This window comes from Elgaria multicarinata, chromosome 4 (genome assembly GCF_023053635.1).
Source record: "Elgaria multicarinata webbii isolate HBS135686 ecotype San Diego chromosome 4, rElgMul1.1.pri, whole genome shotgun sequence".
NCBI classification, from domain to species: domain Eukaryota; kingdom Metazoa; phylum Chordata; class Lepidosauria; order Squamata; family Anguidae; genus Elgaria; species Elgaria multicarinata.
This window is the reverse complement of record NC_086174.1, coordinates 92,283,929-92,311,527: the sequence shown is the minus strand read 5'-3', so window position 1 is coordinate 92,311,527 and position 27,599 is coordinate 92,283,929. Positions and strand designations below refer to the sequence as shown.

The following is a 27,599-nucleotide window of genomic DNA, read 5'->3' as shown; positions in this document are numbered from 1 at the left end:
GGCATTTAAATGTATAAATTATATTTTGAACACCCTGGCCTCTTAGATCTTTCTCATATAATTCTCTAAATTGAACAGAAGTAATTAACATAGATGATGATTTTGTTAATGCATAGTGTTTGTAGAGTACCTTAAGAGTGTTTAGTACTTCACATGCATAATAACAAACTCATAAAGCAAGGCCAGGGAAACTGGCCTGCAAGTGAAATTTGAACCTTCAGGCCTCTCAGGCCCTTTCTACACCATACAGGTGTAGAGGGAGGGAGAGGGGGCGATCCCAGACTTACCTTCTTCCGGGATTGTCCCATGTGTCCAAATGGAAGCGCAACATCTGGGATGGGAAGAGGGACATTCAGCGAGTCCTGGTCGCCTTTTTTTAAAAAAAGTAGACAGGAACCGCAGCGCACTTGTGCTCCGGCTCAAGGAAAGTTGGACAGGGAAAAACGGCCCTGACCCTGTTCTCCTCCACCCTGATGCCAGACGGCCCGGCTCCTTCTCTCTACTGATCCCCGCTACTCATGTGGAGCAGAGAAGAACCCGGGACGGGCGCCCACACGTCCTACGGTCTTGAGACAATCCCGAGACCGTGGGAAGAACTGGGTTTTACCAGGGATTATTTATCCCTGGGAAAACCATTGTTCATTCCCCTTTCCCCTGGGAATTCCTGTGCATCATTTGGATGCACAAGGACTCAGTCGTGACCAGCCTGGATTTTCAGGCTGGTGTAGAAATGGCCTCAGTCTGGATTTCTGAACTCTTTTCCAAGCCACGTCCCATTTACAGGCCATGCACCCTCACTAGTCCCACTCTGGATTTTTGATATTATTTACTTCATCTAAAAATCTAATATAGTTGGCCTTCGCTGTATTATTAAGCTTGAAGTAGAATAAATACTCACTAATGTGGCTTTCCTGGCAAATTAATTATATTTGTATATTTAGCAGAAATTATTATGTTTAGACAGCATTGATTGTCTTGATCTGAGAGTTCTTACTACCTTTTTAATTAGTTATACACCTATTTTTAGTTAATTAAACATAACAAGATTTGTTTTTTGTCAATAGGAACACTATCAGATTTGTAGAGTTTTTAGCAGTAAGTCCTATTAGGAATCACAGGGTTCCTAGGATCCAGAGAACTGTGTAACTAGTTCTGTGTACTCAAGGAAGCTTCAGAGTGGTTGTTGTTTTTGAACAGCAGTTCCCCTTCTTATGCCATATGGGAAAACACACTTTGAAACTGAGGGGATGTTCAAAGCAGTTTGTGAAATGGTTTGGGAACTGTGGGTGGTGGAGGTGTCAAAAACTCCGACTCTGCATATCTATGTCCTTGGAGTCACCTAAAGTAACTATTTGGATCCCAGTCACGTCTGTATTTTTTGGCTTAGGTAATGTTTTCCACTTCTAGGTAATTAGTAAAGCAAATGGAGAGCTTGGAAGTGTAACAGCTGCAAATGAAATGTTTCATAAATTTCTCTGATAAGCTGTAACAAGGCTAGTTTGCTCTTTGAGGATATGGTAGCTCTTCAAAAATAAAGCACAGTTATTGTGGAATCAATATATATTATTAGGAGGGAAGTCTTGAAATATTTGTTGTAATTATATGTGATAGATACTAATAAAGTTTAAATATACATTTACACCTTAAAAACTCAAATCATTTAGAGGAGTATTAAGGCCCATTTATGCATATTCCCTACAAGTGAATCTGGTAACTGTGTTTAACTCGCTGTCACATGGCAGAACACAGTGGAGATTGCAACAATCTTCAGCCCTATCCTATACCACACAACTTTGCTGACAGAATACATGAGTCCAGTAGGAACCTGCTAGATTTGACTTACAAACCAACTAATTTAAAGTTTCAACATCATCCTTAGTTGTAAACTGCCTTTGAGGCTCTTGTTTGGGCTGAAAAGGAAGTATAAAAATATGTTTATAAATAAAAACATTGTGATTAACAACTACTTTCTGTTTGTTGTAGCTCACTTGGACCTCTCTACTTCACTTATGGGATCTTATTTGGCTGTGGTTGCTCATTTGCCTATCAGCCATCCCTGGTCATTTTGGGACATTATTTCAAGAAACGCCTGGGACTGGTGAATGGCATTGTCACTGCTGGCAGTAGCTTGTTTACTGTAACACTTCCTTTTCTTTTAAATATCCTTATTGACTCAGTTGGCCTATACAACACTTTCCGGGTCCTGTGCATACTTGTGTTTGTTCTCTTCCTGGCTGGCTTTACTTATAAGCCTCTCATTCCTAGTGCCAAAGGAAGTGGGAAAAAGGGCAAGTTCAAATTTCCTCCAGCAAAGAAGATTTTCAACTTTTCCATTTTCAAAATTTTGAGTTATCGAATCTGGGCTTTTGGGATCCCAGTTGCCTTATTTGGATACTTCATACCTTATGTTCACCTAGTAAGTATACACAATCCTCCCTGTTTTTGTGTTTTATTGTTCATGTAACTGAATATAATGTATTGATGCATATATTTTTTTAAAAGCAGTAAATCATACCTCCTTATATTCTAATTCAGACTTAGGCAACATGGTGGCTGTGAGCACCAGTGTGCTCCCAGATAACTTTCTTGGTGCTCTATCCTTCCCGTTTTTTTTAATTAACATTTTTTTTACTGTCAATTAGCATTTCTGTGAAATAAGTTTCTGTTGGTGCTGAAAACTGTGGGTTCAAAGGACCTATTTAGCATGTTGGGGCTCAAAAGCCACTTTTGCCTTGTACTCCATTTTTTTTAGCAGATTACTTGTCCTTTGCTTCACCTCCCATTGCAGCCATTTTGTGGTGGTGTCCAAGACAATTTCTTAAATTGTCCAGTATGCCCATGACCCAAAAAAGTTGCCTGCCCGTGCTCTAATTGAAGAAGACCCAAGGCAGAAAGAAAAGTTATATGAGCCTTCACTTTAGCTAAAACATTTAAAAATACTATGCATTTTCCTTATTTCACATATTTATTAGGATCTTGTAGTAGTTAAGAATAAACTATGTTGTCAAAGACTATATTAGGCAGGGGATAAGGGAAGCAGCAGGACTGCAGGTGACTCTGTATGGCTGTGTTTAGACAATAGTATCTCATCTTAATCTGAGAGATATGAAAGATATTTGCCTGCATATCAGCGATTTAAACAGGAATTCTTTGGCACAGAAGTTATAAGACAAAGAAGCCACATAGGAGGGAGAGTGATGAGCCTTAAATTCAAGATATAAAACCTTGGTCATTACTTAAAATCTTAATGCACATTTAAAACAGTTTACAGTCATGAGACATAATTCTTTTAAAGGTCTTCTGTCCTCTCCTTTGATTCTGGTGAGAATTGGGAGAATGCACTCTGTTGTTGCTCAATATTCACCTTTTACTGTGAAAGAGTTATATGATCTGAAGAAAATTGCTCAAAATGAAGATTTCTACTACTGTGGTGTTTGTCCGCTTAGATAAGTATGTGAAGTCCATGGGGTGAGACAGATAAAAGGAAATGTTACATCTGTATCTGGTCTTGTGCAACACAACAGAACTGGTGTATAGATACAGCTGTAACTCTATGTGTTATCTCAGTTCTCTGCTTGTGTACTTCCTTTTTACCTCTCTCTTGTACTTCATCCCACTCTTCCCCCCCGCCGGTTTCTTTTTTTGTACTCCGTCTTTCTCTCTTCTTACTATATCTGTCTGCTTGTTCTAGTATCCTACTTACATTTTCATCTCTCTCCCCCCGATCCCTGCTTTCCTCTCTTGGGTGGGCTAGGGTGGGTTGTGTATGTTGGGCCATCTGTATTGTTTTGGGTAATATTTTTTTCAAATCAATAAAAAAATTCAGTAAGAAAAAAAATAGATGCAAACAGCAGTGACAAAGATAAGAGTAGGAAATCCAACTCATTCCTCAACAGATGGGGCACGTAACAGTGTATTGTCTTGTGTACTTTTCATATAGGAGTTTGCATGCACAGGTGTGTCTGCAGGTTTTTCAAGAAAATATTCAGAAGACTTGCTTTAGTTTTGCTGCAATGTATCGTTTGATATTTTGAATATGGACTTACTTTGCAGCTAATACAACTTCTAATCCCTTTGCTTACTACTTGAAGATTTTGCTTTTTGACTTGACTTGGTACTTCTATAACACTATCTGATGTTTGTAAACTTGACTGATAACTCTAGTGTGACACTACTGATGCTGTTTCTTCAGGCAATTCCCTTGCTTATTTGTGAAGTATAGCAATTTTCCATTGGAGGAAAAACATGTTTCTGAATAGAGTACATTCATTACAATTGTGTGAATGGCATTAGGAAGGGAGCATCTGCCCTTGCCTCTACACATCTAGAATATTTCCTGCACAGTTGTATGTTGTTCACCTATTCTGGTTCTGGTCAACAGTTTCTCTGTACATAACTGCATTTTTAAACGTTGAACTGGTACTAATGGCTGGCTTGATGGACTGAGGGACCTACTGAAAGCAGTGAATTTAGGGGATAGTGGTTCAGATTATGCTGCCTTGGGCCCAATTTGGTGGCAGAAGGGGAAGTACTTCCAGGGTAGCACCAGGCATGTGCTTTGTTTGCAGGCCCCCTGTGATTGTGCCAAGAAAGCACCATGTTGGACAAGATAGTGTTGTCCAGGAGCAATAGCTTGAGGAAACCTGCACAATGCATATCTGACATCAACCTAGAGTTGGAGATCAATCTGATACAGAGCAGTGGTGGGTGGCTGTCTCAGCTTGGTTATGAAAAGACTATAATCTAGTCCAATTTATGGAAGAAAATCTATACCTAAAGCAGCCTTCTCCGATGTGATGCCCCCAAATTCTTTTGGACTACAAGCCCCATCTCCCCTGACAGTTGGCTATAGTGGCAGGAGCTGATAAGAACAGTAGTTCAAACCATTTGAAGAGCACCCTTGATTAGAGGCTTATGTATCCTCATTTTAACCTCTAGTAACTGTAGCTTCAGTGACTTCTCAATAGATAACAATTTATTGTTTTTTCCCTAACTTTCAGACTGGATTTCTGCTATTCAACTTTAGACTGCCATGCAAAGTAGTTGAAATAACTGTTATCTGACTTGGAGTCAAGTCTCAGAGGGCACCTTTCACAGATTACATCTGAGATGTTGTGCAAGCTGTTCCTGGGACCTACACTTCAAAGTGGGGTGGATCCTAACAATCCAAGCAGAATTCTGTCTGTGGAATGGGGCTTTCCTGCCTCCTTTCCTTCAAAAGCCAATCCTGAGGATTGGAGGACCTTGGGAACAGTATGGGATGTGTGGTGGGGAGCTGCAGCTGGAAAAGAGAATTGGAGAATATTGCAGGGCTCCCAAATGGTAGAGCAGCTGTTTGGATTTGGCCTCAAATAATCATCATCTATATCTTTCAACATTTCTTTTTTTTATATAACTTTGTTGATAATTTCAGTAAATGAAATTCTGGTGTAAAAAATGTAATGGAATATAATTATTTCCCTTGAAATGTAGATCACTGTGTGTCTATTTTACCCTGTTTTTGTTTTTTGTGATTTTAAAAACAAAAGAAAAGAAGAGTCTAGGGCACAATCCAGTCACAGCTTGCATAAAATGCATTCATTTCAATGTAACTGAGGCAATTTAACCAAACTGTGTAATCCTAGATATAATTAACTCATAACTGTATGAATTCAGTGCTACATTACTTTTACTGAGTTTTTCAAGCACTTTTCTGCCACTTTTTTGCATAGTTGTCTTGATAGAAACTAGCTTCTTTTTTTAAAAAAATCTTATTTTCTATGTCTATCGCTAAAGTAATACTGTAAGTCAAGTATTACTATTTTCATGATTTTTAAGAGATATTCACAGGCATGACTGTTAAACACAATAATCTTTCACACCATTTTCCTCTTGCCCTCTTTGTCTTCCCTTTCTGTACACCTTCCTCTCTCACTTTGTTTCTCCTTCATCCATGCCACCTTCCACACAGTTTTTTTTCCTACCCAAAGTTAATATGGTATCTGCATTTCAGTGCCACCTTGGTTTTTAGATGGATGTTTTCTAAGGCACCAGATCTTCAGTGGCTCCTGTGTGCTTTACTTGCTTTTCTAATCTTTACATTTATCTTTCTTCAGATTTCAACTTCTGCTGCAATTTGACTGCCCAGGTTAGTGACATTTCCCCCCTTTTTACGGTTCTGTGACTTCTCTGCATTTTTTAATCTCTTCCTTGCACTTGTCAGTATTGACCTGACAGTGCCTATGCTTGGTTAGTCTAGCCCCTTTACATCCATCTAAGACTGATACATTAAACATGTTCTGTGAAAAATGCCAGGAAACTGTTGTTTCCACAGTACACAGCTTTCTTTAACCTTGCTTGTTTACACCAGGCAGAACTTCATCATACTTAATCAGGGACTACGTCTCAGTACTTGGTTTTATTCTTTGCTCAGGATTTGCATAAAACATTAGATAATGAAAATGTTAGATGGGCAAAAGGAGGGGGAGAGATGAAAGTTAAAGGAAAGCAGATAGTGCATCTATAAAATAACCAGATCTGGCTAATGTTGGCTAGCATTGTATATCTAGGACCATTCTTCATGATTCACCATTTTTTGACTTCTTTGTTATGTTCAAAGGATTTAGAATAGGTTAAAATATATTTATATCATAGACCTGAGTAGGGATTTAATACATACAGCATGATCTTATGCATGTCTACTCAGAAATAACTCCCATTCAACTCAGTGGCATTTACTCTCAGGTAAATATGTAGAGTTCTGTAGTCTGAATCAACCATGTCCACATGAAATTTGTCATCCACTGTATTATATTCCACATTTATAATCCAATTATTCATCCTCTGTTTAGAGAAGTAGGACCTTGCTTCTGAGAAACTTAATATAAATACACACAAAGCATGTTGTCTGTGAGCTTGAGGGCAGTACAGTGAGCATCACAAATACAGTAGGGTTTCTAAAGGCCCTTTCTACCCAAACTCAGAAGCGGACTCTGTGCCCCCTACCAAGCCACTTCTGAAACTGGGAGAACATTGAGGAAGCTGAGTCTCATGGAACATGAGCCGCTGTGTTTTGGGAGGAAAAAGCAAGGTACCCAGTGGGCCTATAAAACCTTTTTTGCCAAAACATAGCATTTATAATCACAGTAGTTTTGATTTGTGGATTATTAGCATGTAATCACGTTATTCTCTTGAAATCCTCAGTCATTTTAGGGTCAGCGTCAGGGGTTGGCAAGGTTGAATAGCATCTGAGGTCTCAGAAGGGCCCACCCTGTCCCTGTTGATCCCTGCAAGTGAAGTTTCTCAGCCGGTGGCAGTACTTTTGCCTTGGAGCTGAGTCGGTGTGCTCACCTCTCACCCACCGTGACTATCAGCTATGTTAAATTACCCCAAATATAATGCCTGACCTGATGTCAACATTGGGTCAGGCACTGTATTTGGGATAATTTAACATGACAAGCAGGTAGTGCAGGTGGGAGTTGACTCAATGTGAATGCCACCTTGGCTCCCATGCAGGTGTTGCTGCCACCTGCTGAAAAAATACATCAATGACTGATGAGGTGAGTGACTGCTAGTCTGGGGAGGGGGGCTACTAGTCTTTCAGCAGTAGCACCAATGCCTGAGGTTCCCTTGAAGTCTGGTACCTGAGTAGGAAGGCTACATTCTTGTTGAATATATTTTAAAAGTCTGTATTCAGTATTCAAAAGCAGTTAATACAGAACAAAAGTGGGCAATTTATTTGCTCCGTGTTTGGTATTTCTCTATACATTGCTTCTTATTTTCTCATTAAGCAACATTGTATGTGTTTCTTTTCAAACAGTTTAATTTTCCCACTCTTATGGAATTGTACTTCGTGGTAGCTTATCTGTCATAAAGAAGCATTTCAATTAAAGCTCTGATCTCATGCATTTACCACTTTTGAGCACCTGTGGTTAGTTTTTTTGTTTTTGTTTTTACAATGACTGGGGATATATACTTCCGAAACAGTAAGTAAATAGAGTTATAACTGTTGCAAATCACCACCAGTGACGACTGGAAGTGAGACACTGGCTGCAGACACACTCTCCCTTTGAGGAGTTAACAGCAGATGTAATGTAAAACCACGTAAATTGTGCTAGTAGTGCTATTACACCTTATGCTCCCCCATCATCATCATCATCATGACATTTCTATACCACCTAATAGTCAAAGCTTTCTGGGCAGTTTACAAAACTTCATAAAATAATAAAATACAACATAAAAATACAGCATAAAAAATTACATATAAAAATTTAAAACAATTTAGACACCCTAAAAACATTAACAGTTAAAACTACTCTATGTGAGTTAACAACACTGGTGGTGTAGTGGAGAGGGAGTGCAGCTCTGTGATTCTTCTCAGAGCAGGAGCTATGATGTCATCTGCCTGTGTGCCAAGGTAGTTGGCAGGCCCTCCCTACTTGGGCCAGTGAATGAGGTGATAATAGGCTGTAAGTTTTACTGTTGCTCGAGACAGAAGAAATCAGGGAATGAGGTAAATAGCCAAGCAGAGGTTGGATACTCCTTTCCTTTTCTTTGATGAAGTACTTTATGTGCTTCTTTGCAAGGTCGTTTGCATTTTTAATTAAAAGCCAATGATTGCATATCAACTGGCCCCATAAACTTAAATGTGAGATTTTATTAGGGGGAAACAGGGTATGCTTATCCTGGGTGTGCATGTGACTATGGATTCTTCTTGGGCACATAGTTATGGGGGCTATCATGATGAGCTCCTGCATTTCAGAATTAACCAGTACACAACTGTTTATGTTTACTGTAAAGAATAAACAACATACATACATACGGCTGGTTTACAAAACAGACCACCATAGGTTGTTTAAACTACAGTGAACCACAGCTTGTGTTGGCTGGTGTTTTGCATATGTCATCTGAACCCAGACACCATGCGTTAAACAACACACAACTGAGGTAGGGTTATGCAGGGATGTGTGGATTTTGTTAGATCTGTTCCATCTGCATTTCATGGTTTGTCAGGCACCTTTTGTTCCATCATCCACTCATTGACAGAATGAGAGTTTTCTCAATTTCCCTAAAATGTGCAGTTGTGCAAATGTCCACTTTCAAAAATGTGCAGTTCTGGAAATGGACAAATCCTCCCGAAATGTGCATTTTCACGCTTTAACCTATGGCAGGGGGAATGCTCATTTTTGGTTGGGGTTTCCCTCCACCCCGCGTATTCTTCTGCGAGTAAATTTGCATAAAATTCCAGCAAATAAAAAACTGATCTGCAAGTCTGCAGAAATTGTTTAACTCAGGAAAAGCTGCTCCACTGCAGAATTTGTAGATTAGATTCATAGAAATCTGAACTCATTGCCTTGAGAGTTCTAGGTTGCTATTTTTATTATTATTCCATCCTTCCTCCAAGGAGCTTGGGGCCAAGTTCATGATTCCCCCCTCATTTCACGTTTCAACAACCCCTATGAGGTAGATTATGCTGAGAGAGAGAGAGAGAGAGAGAGAGAGAGAGTGAGTGAGTGTCAATGGGTGACCCACTGAGCTTCATGGCAATCCTGACACAAGATTGTAACTTAAAATAGAATTGCTTAAATTCTGTCCTAGTAGAGCATACCTGGGTTTATTTACTTGGAAGAAAGTTCTACTGAAATGAATCAGACATACTTTCAAGTTCAGGAGTTTGTTATCAGCGTGCTAAAGGGTGATGACAAAAACAGCACATCCTAAGGTAACCAGGGCTCTCTGTGCTTCTCAGCACTGTTGCTTTCAGATTTCACTCAATTTACTAACACAGGCTTTTCCTAAGTGGCACCTGCGTATCCTGTGGCTTGCATCAAACTGTTTATTTGTGAAAGACACCAGTTTGCTTTGTCAAATAAGCTAAAAAGATAAGTGCATGCTTTTACTGAATGGGTTTAGTCATTACAAGTGAATAAACTGGCTTTCTATTTCAAATATAAAAATATAGAACCCACTCTACAAACAAAGACTTTCTTATTGTAGGCAAGAGCCAGTTCTTACCTTTGACTGTATTATGAGTTCTACTTTATCATCTCATTAGATAATGTGTTTGCTCTTTACTTCACAAAACTAGTTGGCTTGTGGGGTGCTGATTGAGATTTTGGTTGTGTTATTCCATTTGTTAAATATGTTGTCACTCACCTCAGCTGTCCAGTAGGATATGAGCTAATTGTCATACATACTGTATTTTCCTTTTCTACCTCTAATCTTGCTCCCTTCAATTTCCACATACATATCTTAATTTCTTTCTCAGAACATTTCTCTTTGTGTAAAGTAATAGTTTCTGATTGCTTATTATCTTCTTGCTCCTTTATTTTTGATTAAAATGTTACATATTTTAGATTTAATTTGTTAAAGATATTTTTATTTGATATAGCCTTATTGTTGTCCTGGATCTTCCATATCACATAGAAGGATGCTGGGGTGGTGGTGGTGTGAATTTTGCATCCAGCCTCCAGTATGCACCCTGACACATTACACTGCCAAAAAGAGAATTAACACTGTCAACTCTGGCAGTACTTAACACCTTTTAACTAGTGGAAGAGGAAGAAGTAGGATCTCAACTGAATCCACTCACATCTTCCCACCTTACAAACAATATTTTCAGAGTCAAATATCCGTTGATAGATGACATTCCATAAACGTGGCTTACATAGTACAAAGACTTTTAATTATATAGTTTTTAAGGTTAGTTAAAAGCTTTTGGGTTGTTGTTTTTTAAACTATTTCAAGAAAAAAATACCTCTTTCAAGAAGAATGGATTGATCTTTCAGTGATTTCTTTTCCTAATTTACAGACTGACCAATGCTTTGCATATAATTGAATAATATAGTTGAAATTTAATTCAATAGGGCTTATTTTGCTAAGATTAGCCAATGAAAACAGAGCATAGTTTCTTTAAAATGTCTTTTTGAGAACTGCACTGAGCATGAGGATATATCTATTTTGACTTTATAAGAACACTCTTCAATCATATATTGACTCAATATGCTGGTTTATGAACAAGGCCTTGCCCATGCACATAGTTCCTTCCTTCTTTTGCATGACCTATGAGCAAGCCAGGAAATCTCTAATTAACCAGTTTCCCATTTTGTCTGAGTTGGTACAAGCCAGGATCCTAAACCACAGTTTGAAGTTTATTTTGGATCATGGCTAGTTCTACATTGCATTCAGGCATGCCACAAAGTGGGAACAGAGGGGCTTCATGTCTGTGGAAAAGGCTCATTTGTATCTTGGCTTACTGGGCCTATGAAAGTAGGAAAACTTAAAAACATGGCTGACAAGAATATGAAGAAAACTCCCTTTGTGGAATTACATGCAAGATAGGATTTCTTGTGAAATTCAACTCATTTTTTTCTTGTTTCTAAACAGCTGAATCACGTGAAAGAACGCATTGGTAAAGATGTGCCAGATGTGACTCTTCTGCTTTGCCTTGGAATTACTTCAGGAGTTGGACGATTGCTCTTTGGCAGAATTGCAGATTATATTCCTGGTGCAAAAAAGGTTTATCTACAGGTATAGCTATTGCACAACAATGTTGATAAGATTGTAAATAATATATTACGAGAGGCTAAAGGCCTCTCTGTACATTTCTATACTGCATATTATGATACAGAATGGTAATGTGTTCATGTCATTGTCTGTACATGATAAATCCTGGACACTAAAATCAAATTTGACAATATGTGTTATCACTCATGCATTTTATTTGCAATATAATACAGAATTGTTGGAACACCTCCTTATAACCTATGTGACAAGAAACACCAAGGATGAAGATCAGGACCCTGTCTTGACAGTGGTGCGTTGGCACTGTGAGGTGTCAGGCTCCCGCATTTGCGCTCCTTCCCAGCATCTGCATGGGAAGGAGCGCAAGTGCGGAGTTGCTGCTGCCACCGCTGCCACGCCGAGCACTGGGAGGAGGGAGGAATGAGACAGAGGGGGAGGAAGAGAGGGATGCATGGCATCCTCTGCCTCTGACCTCCCTCTGGCCGTCTCGTTCCTCTCCCCCCACCATTTTTAATTTTTAAGAATCTGTAAATAAAGAAATTTTAAAAACGGTGGTGGCGGGGAGAGGAACAGGGCCCATTCCTTTCCCTCCATTTTTTAAATCTGTAAATGTGAAGCTTCACATTTATTTATTTATTTATTTATTACATTTCTATACCGCCCAATAGCCGGAGCTCTCTGGGCGGTTCACAAAAATTAAAACCATTCAAAGTATAAAACAACAGTATAAAACCATAATATAAAATACAATGTAAAAGCTCAACCAGAGAAAAACAGCAGCAATGCAAAATTACAAATTTAAAACCATGTTATTTAAAATTTATAGATTGTTAAAATGCTGGGAGAATAAAAAGGTCTTCACCTGGCGTCTAAAAGCATATAATGTAGGTGCCAAGCGAACCTCCTAAGGGAGCTCATTCCACAGCCGGGGTGCCACAGCAGAGAAGGCACAGCAGAGAAGGCATTTTATTTTTAAAAAATAAAAAATGAAGGGAAGGAACGCGCCCGTTCCTCTCCCCCCCCCCGGTTTTTATTTATTTATTTATTTACAGATTCTTAAAAAATGGGTGTGTGTGTGAAGGAACGGGAGGGGGAAGAAGGGAGGGGTGCCTGGCGCCCGGACCTGGCTCTCCTGACTTGGAGCTCCTGGAGGTCTGCCCCCTTCCCTGTCTAGCTGATGGTGACCAATCAGGCATCACCATCAGCTGTGACATGCCTCTGCAGCAAAAAAAGTTGGGGTAAGTGCCCGATGTTTTTTAAGCGGAGTTTAGGGGGGTTGCCCCGGATGGCTTTGGGATGGCGGCTGTGTCATATAGATGACCTACTACCATTCCAGATCCACCCCGTTGCAAACCCCTCATCAAGATGTACCCCAGTTGTAAACAGAGACATTGCTAGATACTTAAAAGATCCAGGAAATGAGCCAATATATGTGCAAATTTAGAATTACTGGAATTTATTTACATTTCAACAATGTTAGTAAAAATAACGGTCAATACTTTTCTCTCATCACTGAGCAATTACAGCTTCCTCCACTCCCCACTCACTTAATAGTGATGGAATAAGTCATAATATAGCCTCAGCATTCCCATTTTAGGGATTAAGCACTGACTACTCTTTTGCAAGAAAACCACAACCCGACCACATACATTTTGTTCCCTTCCACACAATAATCTCTCCTCATTTTTCCTTCCTCTAGCAGCTGACCCAGCACTGCCGCTAGTCCACTCCACGAATGACCATTAGCCTCAATGCGACATGCTAATAGTCATCCATGGAGTGGACTATTAACACAGGACTGACTATTGTGTAATCCGAACACAGCCTTTGAGTGTTCACTGAATGCCTGCCACACTACCTGGTTTTTAAAGGACCTTCTCCTAATCAGATATGGGATGGTGATGTCTGCCAGTCAGGGTGGATAAAAATCAATGATTTTTTTTAATGTATTTTTTTATTTAAATCAGATTTTTTTTATTTAAATCGGATTTTTTAAAATAAAATTCTTTTTGAGGAAAATCTATCTAAAGATACTTTTCTATTTAAGATACAATATAGCCCTAAGGTTATTCATCATGAAATAAGGAATAGTTTTTAATTATGTAGCATGAGGCTGTTTAAATTTTTTGGTAAATGAATTCCATTAATCCATTCACAATGTCATGCTCTTCCAGTGGTTTCTGTAAGATTATTTTTCTCCTTCCAATAAAGTACAGCAGAAAAGTTGTCCAAATATGAATGATTACCCTATTAAACTGGAGATAGTTCACCTTGCAATAATTTCATAATTATCTATCTATGATGTGTTTCTAATAGTATAACCAAATCAGTATTTTTTGATATAACTGTAAAACTAATCTGAAAAGTTGCTATTCTAAAAATGAAACCTTCATCTGGTTGTAAGTATTAAGGTTATACCAGCAAGAATGAGTCTTTGGTAAATCTGAGTTGTGTAAAATATAGCAAGGAAGAGTGCACTTTTGGGGTGGGGGGAGTCACATGATTAAACCGAGTCTTTCTGAGTAGTGATTTAAATCGTGATTTAAATCAAATTCACCCTGCTGCCAATCACTAGTTTTTGGTGATCCTGCCCACATTGTTTTCTGTATCTTTACACTCTTCCTTTTTTTTTTTTTTGCCTTTCTGCATTTGTTGTTTCTTTCCTTAGTGTTCTGTCACCATCATAGGGTTGCATGTGCAAGATTGCATCCTTTAGGAGAATTGTTATGTTTTGCTAGAATGATTATAAACCGCTTGACACGAGTGGCTAAACATGCAGTTTGGACCCATGCAGTCCAAGACCAGCTATGATCCAATAGAATGATGGGCACATTGGGGCCTTCCTTTGTGGAAAACCTTATCAGACAGGATGTCTGTTGGAGCCAAGGGAGACCAACATGATGAAACAACTGTTTCTCTTGAAGTTTGGCTCCCACAGAGAACTTTAATCAAAATGCAAAGAAGGATATCTTTATGTTCGAGACTCAGCAGGGCCACTTCTAGGAGATGGCATCGAAGTAAATCCTTTTGTTCTGTCTATTGCAGTCTGAGTAAATATTTCCTCACCTGTGTGATTAGGAAGGGACACATATGGTTGATTCACAGGAGTTTGCAGATAGCAGGAAGAGAAGCTAACTGGATTCCCCTTTGAAGTTTCAATGTTAGGAAACAGCAAGTCTGAGCAGAGGGAGATTAGATCAACACTGATTGATTCCTTGCCTAACAGAAATATTGAGACCCAGAATCCTAAATTTAGCATAGCATAAAGTTTTGAATATAGTATTTTAAACACATATTTGTGGCAAGGTAATTTTAATCCTGTTAAAAGCATTTCATACGTCAATAAAGGCTTGTTTTTTAAAAACACACACACATAGATGAGCATACATTACTTTGCCTAACAAATACCAACCTTGCAAGAGACATTGAACCTGTTCAGACAACACACTAAGCCTTGGTGGTTAAGCATTTTGAGCTAAACAGTGGAGCTTGAATGACAAGTTATCCTCATATTCTATGAAATTCTGTACTGCCACTTTAAGAAGCATAGCCTGATGCCCTGTGTAAAGTTAAGCCTAAAGGGCTCACCTCTGCAAGCTGGAGTGGGTAAGGAGGCCAAAGTAAGCAGTCTTGACTTAGCATCTGGTCGCATGCTTTGGAAAAAATTAAGCAATATAACTTAATCAGATCACACTAGGGCCTAATCTACACCTGGAGGCCTTCCAGGAGTGGGGAGAGATGATCACAGGGTTTTGCACTTCTAGGATTGTCTCTCAGAGGCAGCATGCCAGCGAGTTTTCATAGAAGTAAAGGAGGGCCAGGGGGTGGTGGAGGTTTCTTTACAAGCGGAGACATTTGTGCAACAGTGTGGGTGTGATCCTGTGTGAAGATAAGATTTTTTAAAAACACTAACACAACAAACTTGGCACTGGAAGGTGCTGAGAGCCATCACGAACATGGTGAAAATGCTCTCACCCTCACCCCCAATGCCCATGGACTCTCCCCACACAGCTCCTTGCCTATTTCCTGAGCCCCGCTATTCACAGCTGATCCCAGTTCACTCTGGGATCAGCTGTGTGTCATTTGGACCAGCAGGGACAACCTTGAGTCCACCCTGGGATAAATGGCATGTGTAGATTAGGCCTAGGATTAAGTCCCTCATGATTAAGTCCCTCATGATAAGCTACATTGATAAGGAAGTAGGCATGAATACACCCTAGGCAAAGAGTAACATATTTCTGATATGCTGCATAATTACTGATAAGTGTGATGACTGGGCAGAGGTCCCCCCGCCACTGGGTGCAGTACTAGAGGAAGATTCTGCTTTGATTAGATTTAGTCTGTCCTGAATAAGCTTTGGGAAAAGGAATCTTCCCTATTGAGACAACTGTCCATTCTGACCAATGCCATCTTCCCTCTCTTTTGTCATTAAGTTGTCCTTTTGTATCCTAAGTTAAAACACTATAAAGACCCAGTGCTCCGACATCCAGTGTTCCCTGCCCTCCCAAGGTATTGGCAATACGTACTCCTTTTTCATGGCAAGGTCTATTGGGTCCTGACCTTCCAAAGTTTGGGTGACAATCATTTCTGGTGTGCGTTAAGCCCAGTCCTGGCTGTGTCCATTGGCTCTCAATGTGAAGCAATTGGTGCAGAAGGCTCTGGAAACTGTTGAAAATGCTTTGAAGCTAGCTGCCCCAAAGACTAGATTCTCCCGGTGCCATCGTGGAAGAAGTAGCCACTGCACACCACTTTTGCCTAAAGACCAACCACTATAAACCCCTTCTTCTTTCCCTGTTCTCACCATTCTCTTCTCCCATGACTTTTTCCTCCTCCCTTCTCTTTCCTAGAACCCAAGATTTGCCTAGCCTACACTTCTTCAGCTCTCCTGGAACCATAGTCAATCCCATTTGGTATCCAGACCCACCTTGCATGACCAAAGCCTAGCCTTCCATATGAACTGATTAATTCCATCCTGGAGTTTATATAATGCCTAGTATCAACCAGCTAATATTTCTAAAGTAATTATTGTGTACATATTTTATTCCTGCGTGTTCAATAAAATAACCCCTATTTTTTGAATAGATGTTTGTGTGTGTATGTGTATCTTTGGGACAAATTTGCCAAGATGCATTACAATCAGTGTTAAAAGATCCCTTAGACACATTATCCCTGAATGCACATACTTACATGTGTGCCATAGAGGACCTTCTTTTCCACTGTTCCAAAAGCCCCTCAACCCTTTGGAGTAGACTAGGGGAGGGGCTTCTGGGGGAATAAGCAGAAATCAGCTCTACTCTTCTTTCGTGGAAGCTTTTACTTGATCGAAGAGCCTTCTGTGAGTGAAGGGATTCAACTGTATACATCCTTGAGCATTTATTTTGCCCCCAAACTGTTTGTCCTATAACTTTGTGATGTGATTTGTTGCTTACACTTTCTTTTCCCAATGTGTAGGTGATTTCATTTTTCTTCATTGGCCTGATGTCTATGATGATTCCACTATGCCAGTCCTTTGGAGGTCTCATTGCTGTCTGCCTCTTCATGGGTCTTTTTGATGGCTGCTTCATTAGCATTATGGCACCTATTGCCTTTGAGCTAGTTGGTGCAGAGCATGTTTCTCAGGCAATTGGATTCCTTTTGGGCTTCATGTCTATACCCATGACAGCTGGTCCACCTATTGCAGGTAGGTAAAAATTATTATTTTCTTAGCTGTATAGAAAGCATATAAAGTAGCATTTATTTATTTCGACTATTAATATACGACTTGGTATAAGATGTCTAAGTGGTTTATATTTAAAAAAAACAAGCAAACATAAAATACAATATAAAACCTGTGTTAAAATATAAAATAATAAACACATTAAAAACATTACAAAAACAATAAAACAAAACAGTGCAATTTGGAGATAATTACTAGTCATTAATTCCAAAGTATAAAATGGTTTTTTGTTTGACCTTATGTCATTGTTTGACCTACTTCAGGCTGATTCATTGACTTCTTATATAGCTTGATCTCTGACATTGGTAGGCATGCACAGTTGTTGATGTGATTTTAGACAGATACCAGCGTGTTGCAAATTCATATGAAATATGATGTTATATCTTCTAGAGTAGGGGTGGGCAATCTTTGTGGAAGCTTTTGGAAGTTGCACAAGTGAGAAGGCTGGTGGATGGGTCCCACGACGCTCATGACATACACTGGGGCCTGTCTTTCCAGCACGACTTCGCCGCTTCTTCCCCCTGAAGCCCCATGGTATAGCTGTTGTGGGGTGGAGGTGGGAAATCCCCACACCAGCAAGTAGCATGGTTTTTTCTGCAATAGTATGCCTCCAGTACTAAATTACTTTTGGAGCATGGTATTTAAGCACACAATATTCTGTGGAGAAATTAATTCCTTTGTTTTTCTAGGTCTTTGGACTAAGTCCTCTTTGATATCTAAAGCAATGCTATGCTTCATATTCCTCTGTCTGCCCATGTATCCAGGGATTATGATATCCCACTGATTCTCTCCATTTCACCAAATTTCTGAGAGTCATACTTTACATTACATTTATGTATTAATAAATTAAAATTGAAGAGTGACATTAAACAACATTACACAGCATTAAAAGTTCAATGGATCAAAATATCTAAAGCAAAGTAATAAAGAACCCAATCTCACCTCCATCAGGAAGAAGTTCAACAATCAGGGTGCTGCCACCAAAAAGGCCCTGTTTCAAGTACCTACTAACCTAGTCTCTCTAGATGGTGGGACATATTTCAGGCCCTCTGATTATGATAGTAAATTATGGGCAGGTTCATATGGAAGGAAGCAGTTAATCTGTGTTCTTGTTTAGCTTCCTTTTCATGTCCAGATAGCCCTAATTTTGTTGGCTTTCTACCAGAAATAAATTTAAAAGTGTGTTAATTTTTGTAAAGTGCTTCGCCTATGGGGTGGTATATAAATGTAATAAATAAATAAATAAATAAAATAAATTAATTCATTGATAAGTTCAAGCAATCTGATACCATTTTTGTTCAAGCAAATTCCTTCTTTTGTATAAAGGTTCAGCTTGTCTGAAAATGTCCCCCATTGCCAAAAAATAAACAAAAAAACCTTCCTCCTGATACTACCATCTTATCCATGCATTGAGACTTTGGAACTTCTACCTCTTTAACTGGCACTGTATCACAGTTAAGGTCCTGGACTTCAACATCCTACCTAGTAATATTTTTCTTCCAGAACTTTGCAACTATATTTCCCAGTATCATTGGCACCAACAACTTAGAGATATTTTTAAATCTGGACATTGGTATATAAATCTATTAAATAAATGAACACACATACACACACACAAACACACACACACACACACACCCATGCACTGTAACCACTGACTTTTACCAAGCTATCTACATCATGTGTGATGTTCACCATTATTGCACTAGCTAGACAAGTCCACCATACAGTCAACATGCCTGTCTCAAATTATCATTCTGCATTTTTAATTATTTAAAATCCCACTACAAGACCCAACTACTCACTGTCCTTGGTGAGATATTTTGTGTGTGAGAGGTAAACAGTTCCATCACATTTAAAAAATGGCCTTTTAAGGCATTGTTTCCTTCTACCTCAGTATAATGCTGTCCTTCCCCAAAGTCCTTATTCTCTGGGGCACCCTGTACCTGAAGTTCTCTACATACATTCTATGATTTGGCTTGTTCATGTCCATTTGTGCAAAGATTGCTCTTTGATAAACAGAAGTTACACATTTTGTACTGTTCTGTTATTTATACATAAGTGAGGAACATTCCATTTATATTTCTGGAAAAATGCAACTGAACTGGCTTTACTGGATAATCAGCACGTTGCACAAAAATGCAAGCCAAAGAGAGAAAATAGATATTCCACTAATAATCCATGTAAAAATAGGTTCGTTGAAAGGCTGGAAAATGGTGGAGGACAGACAGTACATCACTCAGGGTTTAGTTCACTGACATTTTATTACATACTGAAATCTGCACAAGTAGATGTGTTGTTAACATCTTGTGAATGAGTCACTGTTTTTCTAGATTGCAACTCATGTTTAAACGCATACTAATTCACTAACAAACTATTTGCACAGACTTCAGCACATTATAAACTGCAGGATGTATGGTTTGATAGCTGCTTTTTTTGGATAAAAGAAACTGAATTGGTATTTTGAGAACGGTGACTATGGCCATAGCTAGACCTAAGGTTTATCCCTGGATCGTCCAGGGGTCAAACCTGTTCATCTAGGTGACACACAGGGGATCCAGTGCTCAGGCAGGGGTGAACCCTGGATGATCCCAGGATAAACCTTAGGTCTAGCTGTGGCCTATGTAAAATTGGGGTATTGTTAAGTATCTTACTATGTCCCTTTAGCTTTAGTAGTTAATCCTCACTTGCTAAAAATACATTTTGTTGTGTACTTTACAAATGCTACCATTCTCTCTATTTTAAGAAAAATGGATTTTAAGATGTTACTATACATTTATCAACTTCCTATAAAAATATTTTGTAAAACAGATACAAAAATTGTTTCTAGGTAGGCTCCTAACAGTACTGTGGCCTGTTAGGAGCCTGCCTAGAAACAATTTTTGTATCCGTGTGTTAAATGTCAGACAACTAGCCCTATAGGCAGAGTGTAATGTGTTTTTAGTTTAGTTTGAATATGGTAAAGTTCTAATAGGTAATACAACACAGATGTTTAACAATGTAGATTTATTTAATCAAATGTATTTTTATGTGATTTTTTTTCTTTAAAAAATCAAAGTCTCAGGAGTGGGTGTGGTAGATTAAAAAGGCATATACAATCCTATAAAAATAAGATTCAATTATACATTACACCCATTAAAAGCACCTTATTAAAGCAATATTATTATTAAAGCAATATTAAAGCACCTCTATTACTGTAAGTCTGACTCTCAGTGGCGAGGTCAAATAAAATGATCTTGCAATGCTTGCAAAGATAGATTTTTTTTCTTGTGATGGGTGTAAGAGAGCAAGTAGTCTCTACTATTAAGGCACCAGTCACTTAAGGTTATGTGGTCAACAGCAGCACTTTGAATCAGTAGTATGCTTTCATCAATTTTCTTCTTAACATCCGATAAGATTAGGTGCTTACTATACATTCCAGTGTGCAGTTCCTGGACACACATGGGGCTGGAGAGCATTCCAAATTGAACCTTGAACCTAGCTAATTGTCAATCCACCTATCTTGCCGCTCTCAGGGGGCTTTGCAGACTAGTAGGGAGAATAGATTAAGAATTGCAGAATTAATGTGAGTACTCTACTTTTGCTGGTTAGGTCTCTTGCCTCTAGCTAGGTATAAAACTTGGGAGTGCCTCTCTCTCGCTATCTCACTCCCAATAGAACATTGTTGTTCCCCACAGCTCAGACATTTCAAATCATTGAGTGAGATTCCCTGTGAACAGATGGGCTCCTTCCATTCACGGAGGTAACTAGGATCCAGTGGGGCGTTCCTGCTGGTAGAAAGGCATGGGACAGCAACTTACTCCAATTTCCCCTTCCTGCAACACCCCTTGGAACAGTGTTGGAGGTGGCACAGGGGTCTGCAGGGGCAAGGAGGAATTTGAGAAAATTGCTGACTTGCCCTCTTCCTCCAGTGCCAGCAGAACTCTGGAGACAACACAAAATCTCCTCTTCCCCACCCCCACCCCGCCTTAATGATACTTCACGTGTCCATAACATCTTGAAGTTGGGGTACTGCTATATTAAATTGTATGGTTTGTATTCTATTGTAATTCACATTGGGTGATTCTTATGTTTTTAATTAATATTGTATTATCTCCAACTATCAATAAGAGTGCCAAACATCCAACTGAAGTTGTCTATCATGTCTTAGTGGTAATCATTTTCTTTTTTGCTCAGGAAAGCTACGTGATCACCTAGGAACTTATGATGTAGCATTCTACCTAGCAGGAGTTCCCCCTATTATTGGAGGAGCTATATTGTGTTTCATCCCATGGGTGCATGAAAAGAAGAAATCCAAAGAACAAGCTAATCCTGTGGATGGGGAAACTATTGATAAAATGCTGGAAATCAAAAGCACCACGGACTCATTTGAGAAACCCAGCAAAGAATCAGAATCTGTTATTTAATGCTGTTATTTCCCCCCTTGCCAGATTGAATTTATTTTTATAAAAACTAGGTTAGCTTTCTGTTTATGAATTGAATGTACCATATGATTGTACTTAAAAATCAAAGCCACAACAAGAACCATATAGTAGTGGTGAAGGTTAAAACAAAATTGCTAACAGCTAAGAAGGCCTTTCACTTGTTTCTGGATACAATTTCAAAATGCATTTCTACATATACATGAGGTTTTATAGCATCAGAACATATACTAGTGATGTGTATGTAAGAAGAACTTTAAACAAAACCAAACACACATATGACTGCATTTCTGGAACTCAAAAACTCTGCCATTTTTATTAACTGAACCTTTCAGAATGCCTTCAGTAGTTTTATAACCCATCCAGTGGAATGATTCATCTGGAACTTATAGTAGCATCTGATCTTTTAAAGCTAGTATTGTTAAACTTTTAAAAGTTCTGTGGGGTTTGTCTGTGTGGATTCACAGCTTTTAAAAACCCTCTTAAAGTCACATCCTATATGGAGTTAGACGTGTCTATTGATTTCAGTTGTTTTAAAAATGCCTAGCTCTGCATAGGATTGCAGCCATAGCCTTTCAGCAATGGTTTTCTGGAGAATTAAACTATGAAACATAACTTTGTAATACAATATTTACATCTTTTATTTTTTTTTGTAAATCTTTAGTTGATTAATTCTGCAATAGGACCCTTCTTGCATTGCTTCTTAGTTCTCAGTATTTCAAAGATGGATGGCATTGTGGCAATTTTATAACTGCCTTACTTTAAATAATTGAATTAAACTGGTGAGTTAATACAAGTTATTCATGTGAATGTGGAAAGGTATATTCTAAAATAACATTATTTTTATATCATCTTTAGTGCCTATTACAGTAGTTCTTTGCTAATGGGTTGCTAGTAATATTAAAACCAACACAGATGTGAATGCCTTTAGATAGAATGCTTTCTCCTTGGTGCATAAAAACACATCCAAGGAAGAGTGAATGGATTCAGGACAGATGCTGATACCAACATTGCAACGCAGACGTTTTAGCTACATCTCCATGTTTTGAACTACATGCTATAACCTGTTAATATTCCATAATCTGTCCCATAGTAGTGACCTCCTGCTCCTTGATTTTTTCTTATATGGTCTATGCTTTCTTCCAGTATATACACCCCAGTGTCTGTATGGTCACTGAAAGCGTTCCAGCCTTCAGTTGACTGGTCTAAAACCATTCTGCCCAAATGACTTCCTTTGCTTTCTAGACTTTGAGCATTGAGAATCCCATACACTGTAGAAAAGAAGTAATAGAAAACACATTTGCAATAGCTTCTTTAAAGGAGATTCTGAGCATCAGATAACAGGTATAGCTCCCACTATAAGAATAGATGTACAAGACCTGAGAGGCTTGCAAAAGCTATGTGTGCACAGGATGTATATGTTTCTCTTAATATACTGCTTTCAGACCATTTGGCCATAGCTTTAAAAGACTAACAGTTTGCTGCTACTTCACAAATATTGATTGAAGACTAAAGAAAATGTTTTCAGTCTCTCCTGTTATGTCATACTAGGAAAGTGAACCTATTGCCACTTGGCACAACTTCACTACTACCATTCTGGCCAGCAACATTTTTATCACTGTTTTATTTTTTATCAATCCTTTAATTAGCACCAAAATCTTTGTTCAGCTATATTTTTTACAAGTTTTGAAACCATTTGGGCAATAGCACTTAAACAAAGCACTTTAGTGCAAATTAAATAATTGATAAAAAGATGCGTGAAAGCAAAATTGCATGCGCAGCTGAATTGGCCCTTCCCTGCCATATGGTTATGTCACACACCCACTAATGTGAATGGAACTCAGCAGCAGTATTTACAAACCAAAAAGGTGCAGCAAGTGTGCATTTAAGTTCAACTGTAGTTGAGCTTTAATGCACACTGACCTTTCTGTTTCAAAGCTTATACATTGTTTAAAGCTGCCATCCAATGAAAGTTTAGGAAGAAAAAAGTCCCACAATTCCCAGCATTCCCCAGCCAGTCATGGTTTTTTTTCTGTCTAAATATGCATACAATGTTCTAAACATGTATAAGATGTTCTGTTGAAACATGCGTAGACTATTGCAATACACAATTGCTCTGGTTAGAAGCATAATTATTTTACTATGAACATGCAATGTCTACATCTATATGTATAATACAATGCAAATGTTAAAGTAATCTAGACAATTTTTGAATGTATTATTACTTGTCAATAAGTGCCCATTTGTGGATAAGTCCCTGCCACATGCACTGTTTTTTAATCTCTGAAGGTTTTTTTAATAAAGAGACCAAAAAGAAGCGACAGAGGTACCTTCAATGTATATTTATCTTATTCTATGCTTTGATTGTATTTATGTAATCACTGTCATTACAGCGCATCTTATAATCAGCAGTATTTGCTAAAGATCTGGGTTTGAGGCGCTGGCCAGAATTAAGATGGTGGTGGTGGTGATGACCATTTAACAACGCTAGCTGAGACAAATTGACAGGATCAGGTTCTTCGAGCCAAGCTACATTTCACATTAAATACATTATGTATTCACATTTGTATATGTGGTGTATACTTTGTAGAATTGTAAAACAGAGATGTTTATTTTCTGAGGTGTTTAATAATAAAAGAAACATTTTAGAAAAATTAGCAGCTATAAGACTCCCGGTCAGGCTATTTCATTGATGGACAATTTAACAACCCCACCCTTATGCTGCAGTTATGACAAACATCTCCCTGCCCCAAGGTTTGCCCTGGTAGGAAAGTTACTATTTATGTCAATAGCAACTTCTTTTATGGGACAAATAGCAGCTTTGAGAGCAGTGTTGGGGTTAAACATCTTTCTACCTTTGCTGCAGTGCTAATCCAGATTACAGGTGAGTGTGGCTGGGTTTTTTTTTAAAGTGAATTAACCATCACACATATATGGGAATGTAAAAATTTAGCTAACCAATGTATTGTTTGTTTCAAAGAATGATCCTGTTGATTTGCCTTTGCTGGTGTTAAAGTGAGCTTAGAAAGGAGGGCTTGAACCTGACACTCATGTCACAGAAGCACATCTTTAAAAGTGATGCTGAGCATCATAAAAACTTAGCAATGTGGTGTTTTATGTGCCTGGCTTCATGTTTTTAACACATTTTTCATCTGCTACACATGCAGTGTTAGCATGCCAAAGTGGCACCTGCCTGGATTAAATATCTTTTTAAAAAAATACAGTATACTTACTGTATCAGCATCGTGTTTGCAATCGGGCTTGTGGGGTGTGAATAGAAGGATTGAAAGCTGCAAAAAAGAGGATACTGTAATGATGAATTATAGCAATGCCTTGGGCTGTCTGGCAACCTCTGCCCCATTTATAGGATGGAAGCCCAAAGCCTTGTAGACCTGTGTTGGGAAGCTTCTTTGTTGAAGAGGGTGAGAATTCCTCCAGCACTGATATAACCAATGGATATTCTTGTACAATTCTTGCTGGCAGAAGTCCTACTTGTATTCTACCCTATTGACAAAGATGGCACCAACAGTACTTAACAAAATGAATATTTCAATGACATTTTTTCTTTTGACTAAAATATTGTCAGTAAAGTCAGTTTAGTATTCCTGTTGTGCATGTGTGACAGAGATACCTTTTTACATAACTTTTAAAATTTCATTCCCTTTTAAATAGCTATTTTTGGTGAAAAGTAGCAGACTTATATGAGAAGTGTTCTACTAATAATAGTATAAATATATTTTAATAATATTGTTTTGCTTGATAATATTAAAACTTATCATGGATATTAAAAAACAAGGAAACAAGAAACCCCAAAACTCACTGAAGTTGAACATGTAAGCTTCTCCTGTGTTGTGTACAAGAATGTTGGAATGTAGCCAGAGTAAGGGAATTGGTATAGTTGCAGTTGCTTTATTTTAGTATTAGTTGAGATGAAGATAAAATTATACTATTTTTTATATTATTTTAAATTGACAATGTTCTCTTCAATAGTTATGGAAAATAGCTCATAACTATTTTCTTATATTTTCAATGAGAGCTTTCTATTAATTTCTTCAGATGTTATTAAAGCACATATATTTTGATAGTTCTGATTCTGCAAGAACTTAAGTGATTAACATACATGTAATTTAAAATGACCAATTTTTAAAAAATTATAATGATCTTGCTAATGCTTAAAAATGTGCACTTGTTCAATACTGTTAGCTAAATTTTGCTTTCCTAATCTACTTTTTGAAAAGTATAGAATGTTTAATAAGATAACTGCAGTATGCTTTTATATACAACTGAGTTGTTTTCATCTGCTTACCGCAGGAGGTTAAAGCATTTAAAACTTAATGGTGGTTTTAGATTATAGAAATAGTACTACACTTAAAACATGGGGTCTTTCCCCCAATACATTAGAATGCTTCAAGTACTGTATTGTGCTATTGCCTCTGTAGCCATTTGTTTCCCTTTGTCCTAGGTTTGCCTTCCCTCGCCCCTCCTGGAGTTATTCCCATACTGTTCTTTAGGTGTTTGCAGTTCATATCACACTTCTGTTGTTGTTTGTGGTTAAAGAACACCTCAAAGTTGCTCATAAGTTAACCAATTAAGTTAAGATGTTCCAGCTTGCAGGTAAAACTTGTAAGCCATGACAGCATGCTTTGAAGCTTAATTTCTTTGAAAGAGTCTGTCCAGACATTTTGGGGGTGTTATTTCTTGTTTCATGAGGTACTGACTATCCAAGAACAAAATACAGAAGTGGAACATTGAAGATGGCCACCAATGCAGATGAGTTGTTGAACCAGCTGCTACTAGAAAATAGCTTCTATAGATAACATGGCCAGATGGGGGTAAAGTAGTGGTGCTAAACTGTCAACTGCCCTCTCTTCCAGTCACTATTGTTATTTAATCTACCAAGATATACAGTGATACTCTGCTGAACAGAAACTGATCTTATGAGAGCTTTAGAAAGTGAAGATACAAAACAACTTATTTTAAGAATGTACAAGTCTTTGAGTTTACAGTTATTAATAAGGCAGAACGGAAAGACAGAAAGGTTATACCAAACCAGGAACCTAAAGCCTAGCTGAAGTATGTCCCACATTTACCCAAATTAGCAGAAGGAAAGGAAAGACCACGTATAAATATTAAAAAGCTATTTTCTAGAGTGCAGAGTGAACTGCCTATTTTGAATATAAATTGCCCCAGTGGTTTGTAATTATTCACGAGAATAATTGAGATTGGACTCAGATGGCCTTATAGGCCCCTTCCAACTCTACTATTCTATGATTCAGCCACACAAGGGCAGGGAATGTTCTTGGAAGCCCCAAGGAACTACATTACAATAACAGCAGCAGCAATCACACATACTTTTAAAACATTGTAGAAAGAAAAGAAAAGTTTCAACACACTGTTTTAGTCTCTCCTCAATTTAGCTCATTATATTCAGCTCAGAGTTAACTAGGGTAAAATAGAAAGATGAATTGTGGTTATGCTTTCCCTACTTATAAAAATACAAAGAAGGGTTTGCTCTAGCATCTGTGAACCCTAGGTGATCCTTGGAGCTCTCAGATCTTGTTGAGGGAGTTTTCCACAGCCAAGTGTAACAATATTTGAGCTGGCCCATTATTTTCACTTCAGTTTCTTTGGTCTTAACTGAGAGTTCATAATGTTCAAATTTAATTAAACCCCGTTAAACTTAAATGCATGAATCTGAATAGTTTAAGTATAGCTCTAAGTAACTATTTTTTCAGGGTTTTTTTTTACATTGCAGTATAAAGTATTACCTCCATAAAATGTGTTTTATCTAGACAATTATGTTCTACTGCGTGGCCCTATACATGTCTAGTCAGAAGTAAAGCCCACTGAGTTCAATGGGATTTACCTAAGAATAAGTGAGTATGGGATAACAGCCTGAAGCTGCAACCTTATACTTACCTGGAAGTAAGCCCCATTAAACTCAGTGGGACTCACCTCTG

The 27,599-nt window shown here is 38.2% G+C and overlaps 1 protein-coding gene across 1 annotated transcript in view; it reads left to right on the top strand.

The window, feature by feature from the left end:
* Positions 1 to 23,960, top strand: part of SLC16A10 (solute carrier family 16 member 10) — a 51,332-nt gene extending 27,372 nt beyond the window's left edge. The window contains exons 3-6 of the mRNA XM_063124781.1: positions 1,984 to 2,416; positions 11,365 to 11,508; positions 16,954 to 17,182; positions 21,395 to 23,960. Coding sequence (XP_062980851.1) covers positions 1,984 to 2,416; positions 11,365 to 11,508; positions 16,954 to 17,182; positions 21,395 to 21,624 — 1,036 coding nt within the window. The 3' untranslated portion in view covers positions 21,625 to 23,960. The remainder of the gene's footprint in view (positions 1 to 1,983; positions 2,417 to 11,364; positions 11,509 to 16,953; positions 17,183 to 21,394) is intronic.
* The last annotated feature ends 3,639 nt before the right edge of the window (positions 23,961 to 27,599 follow it).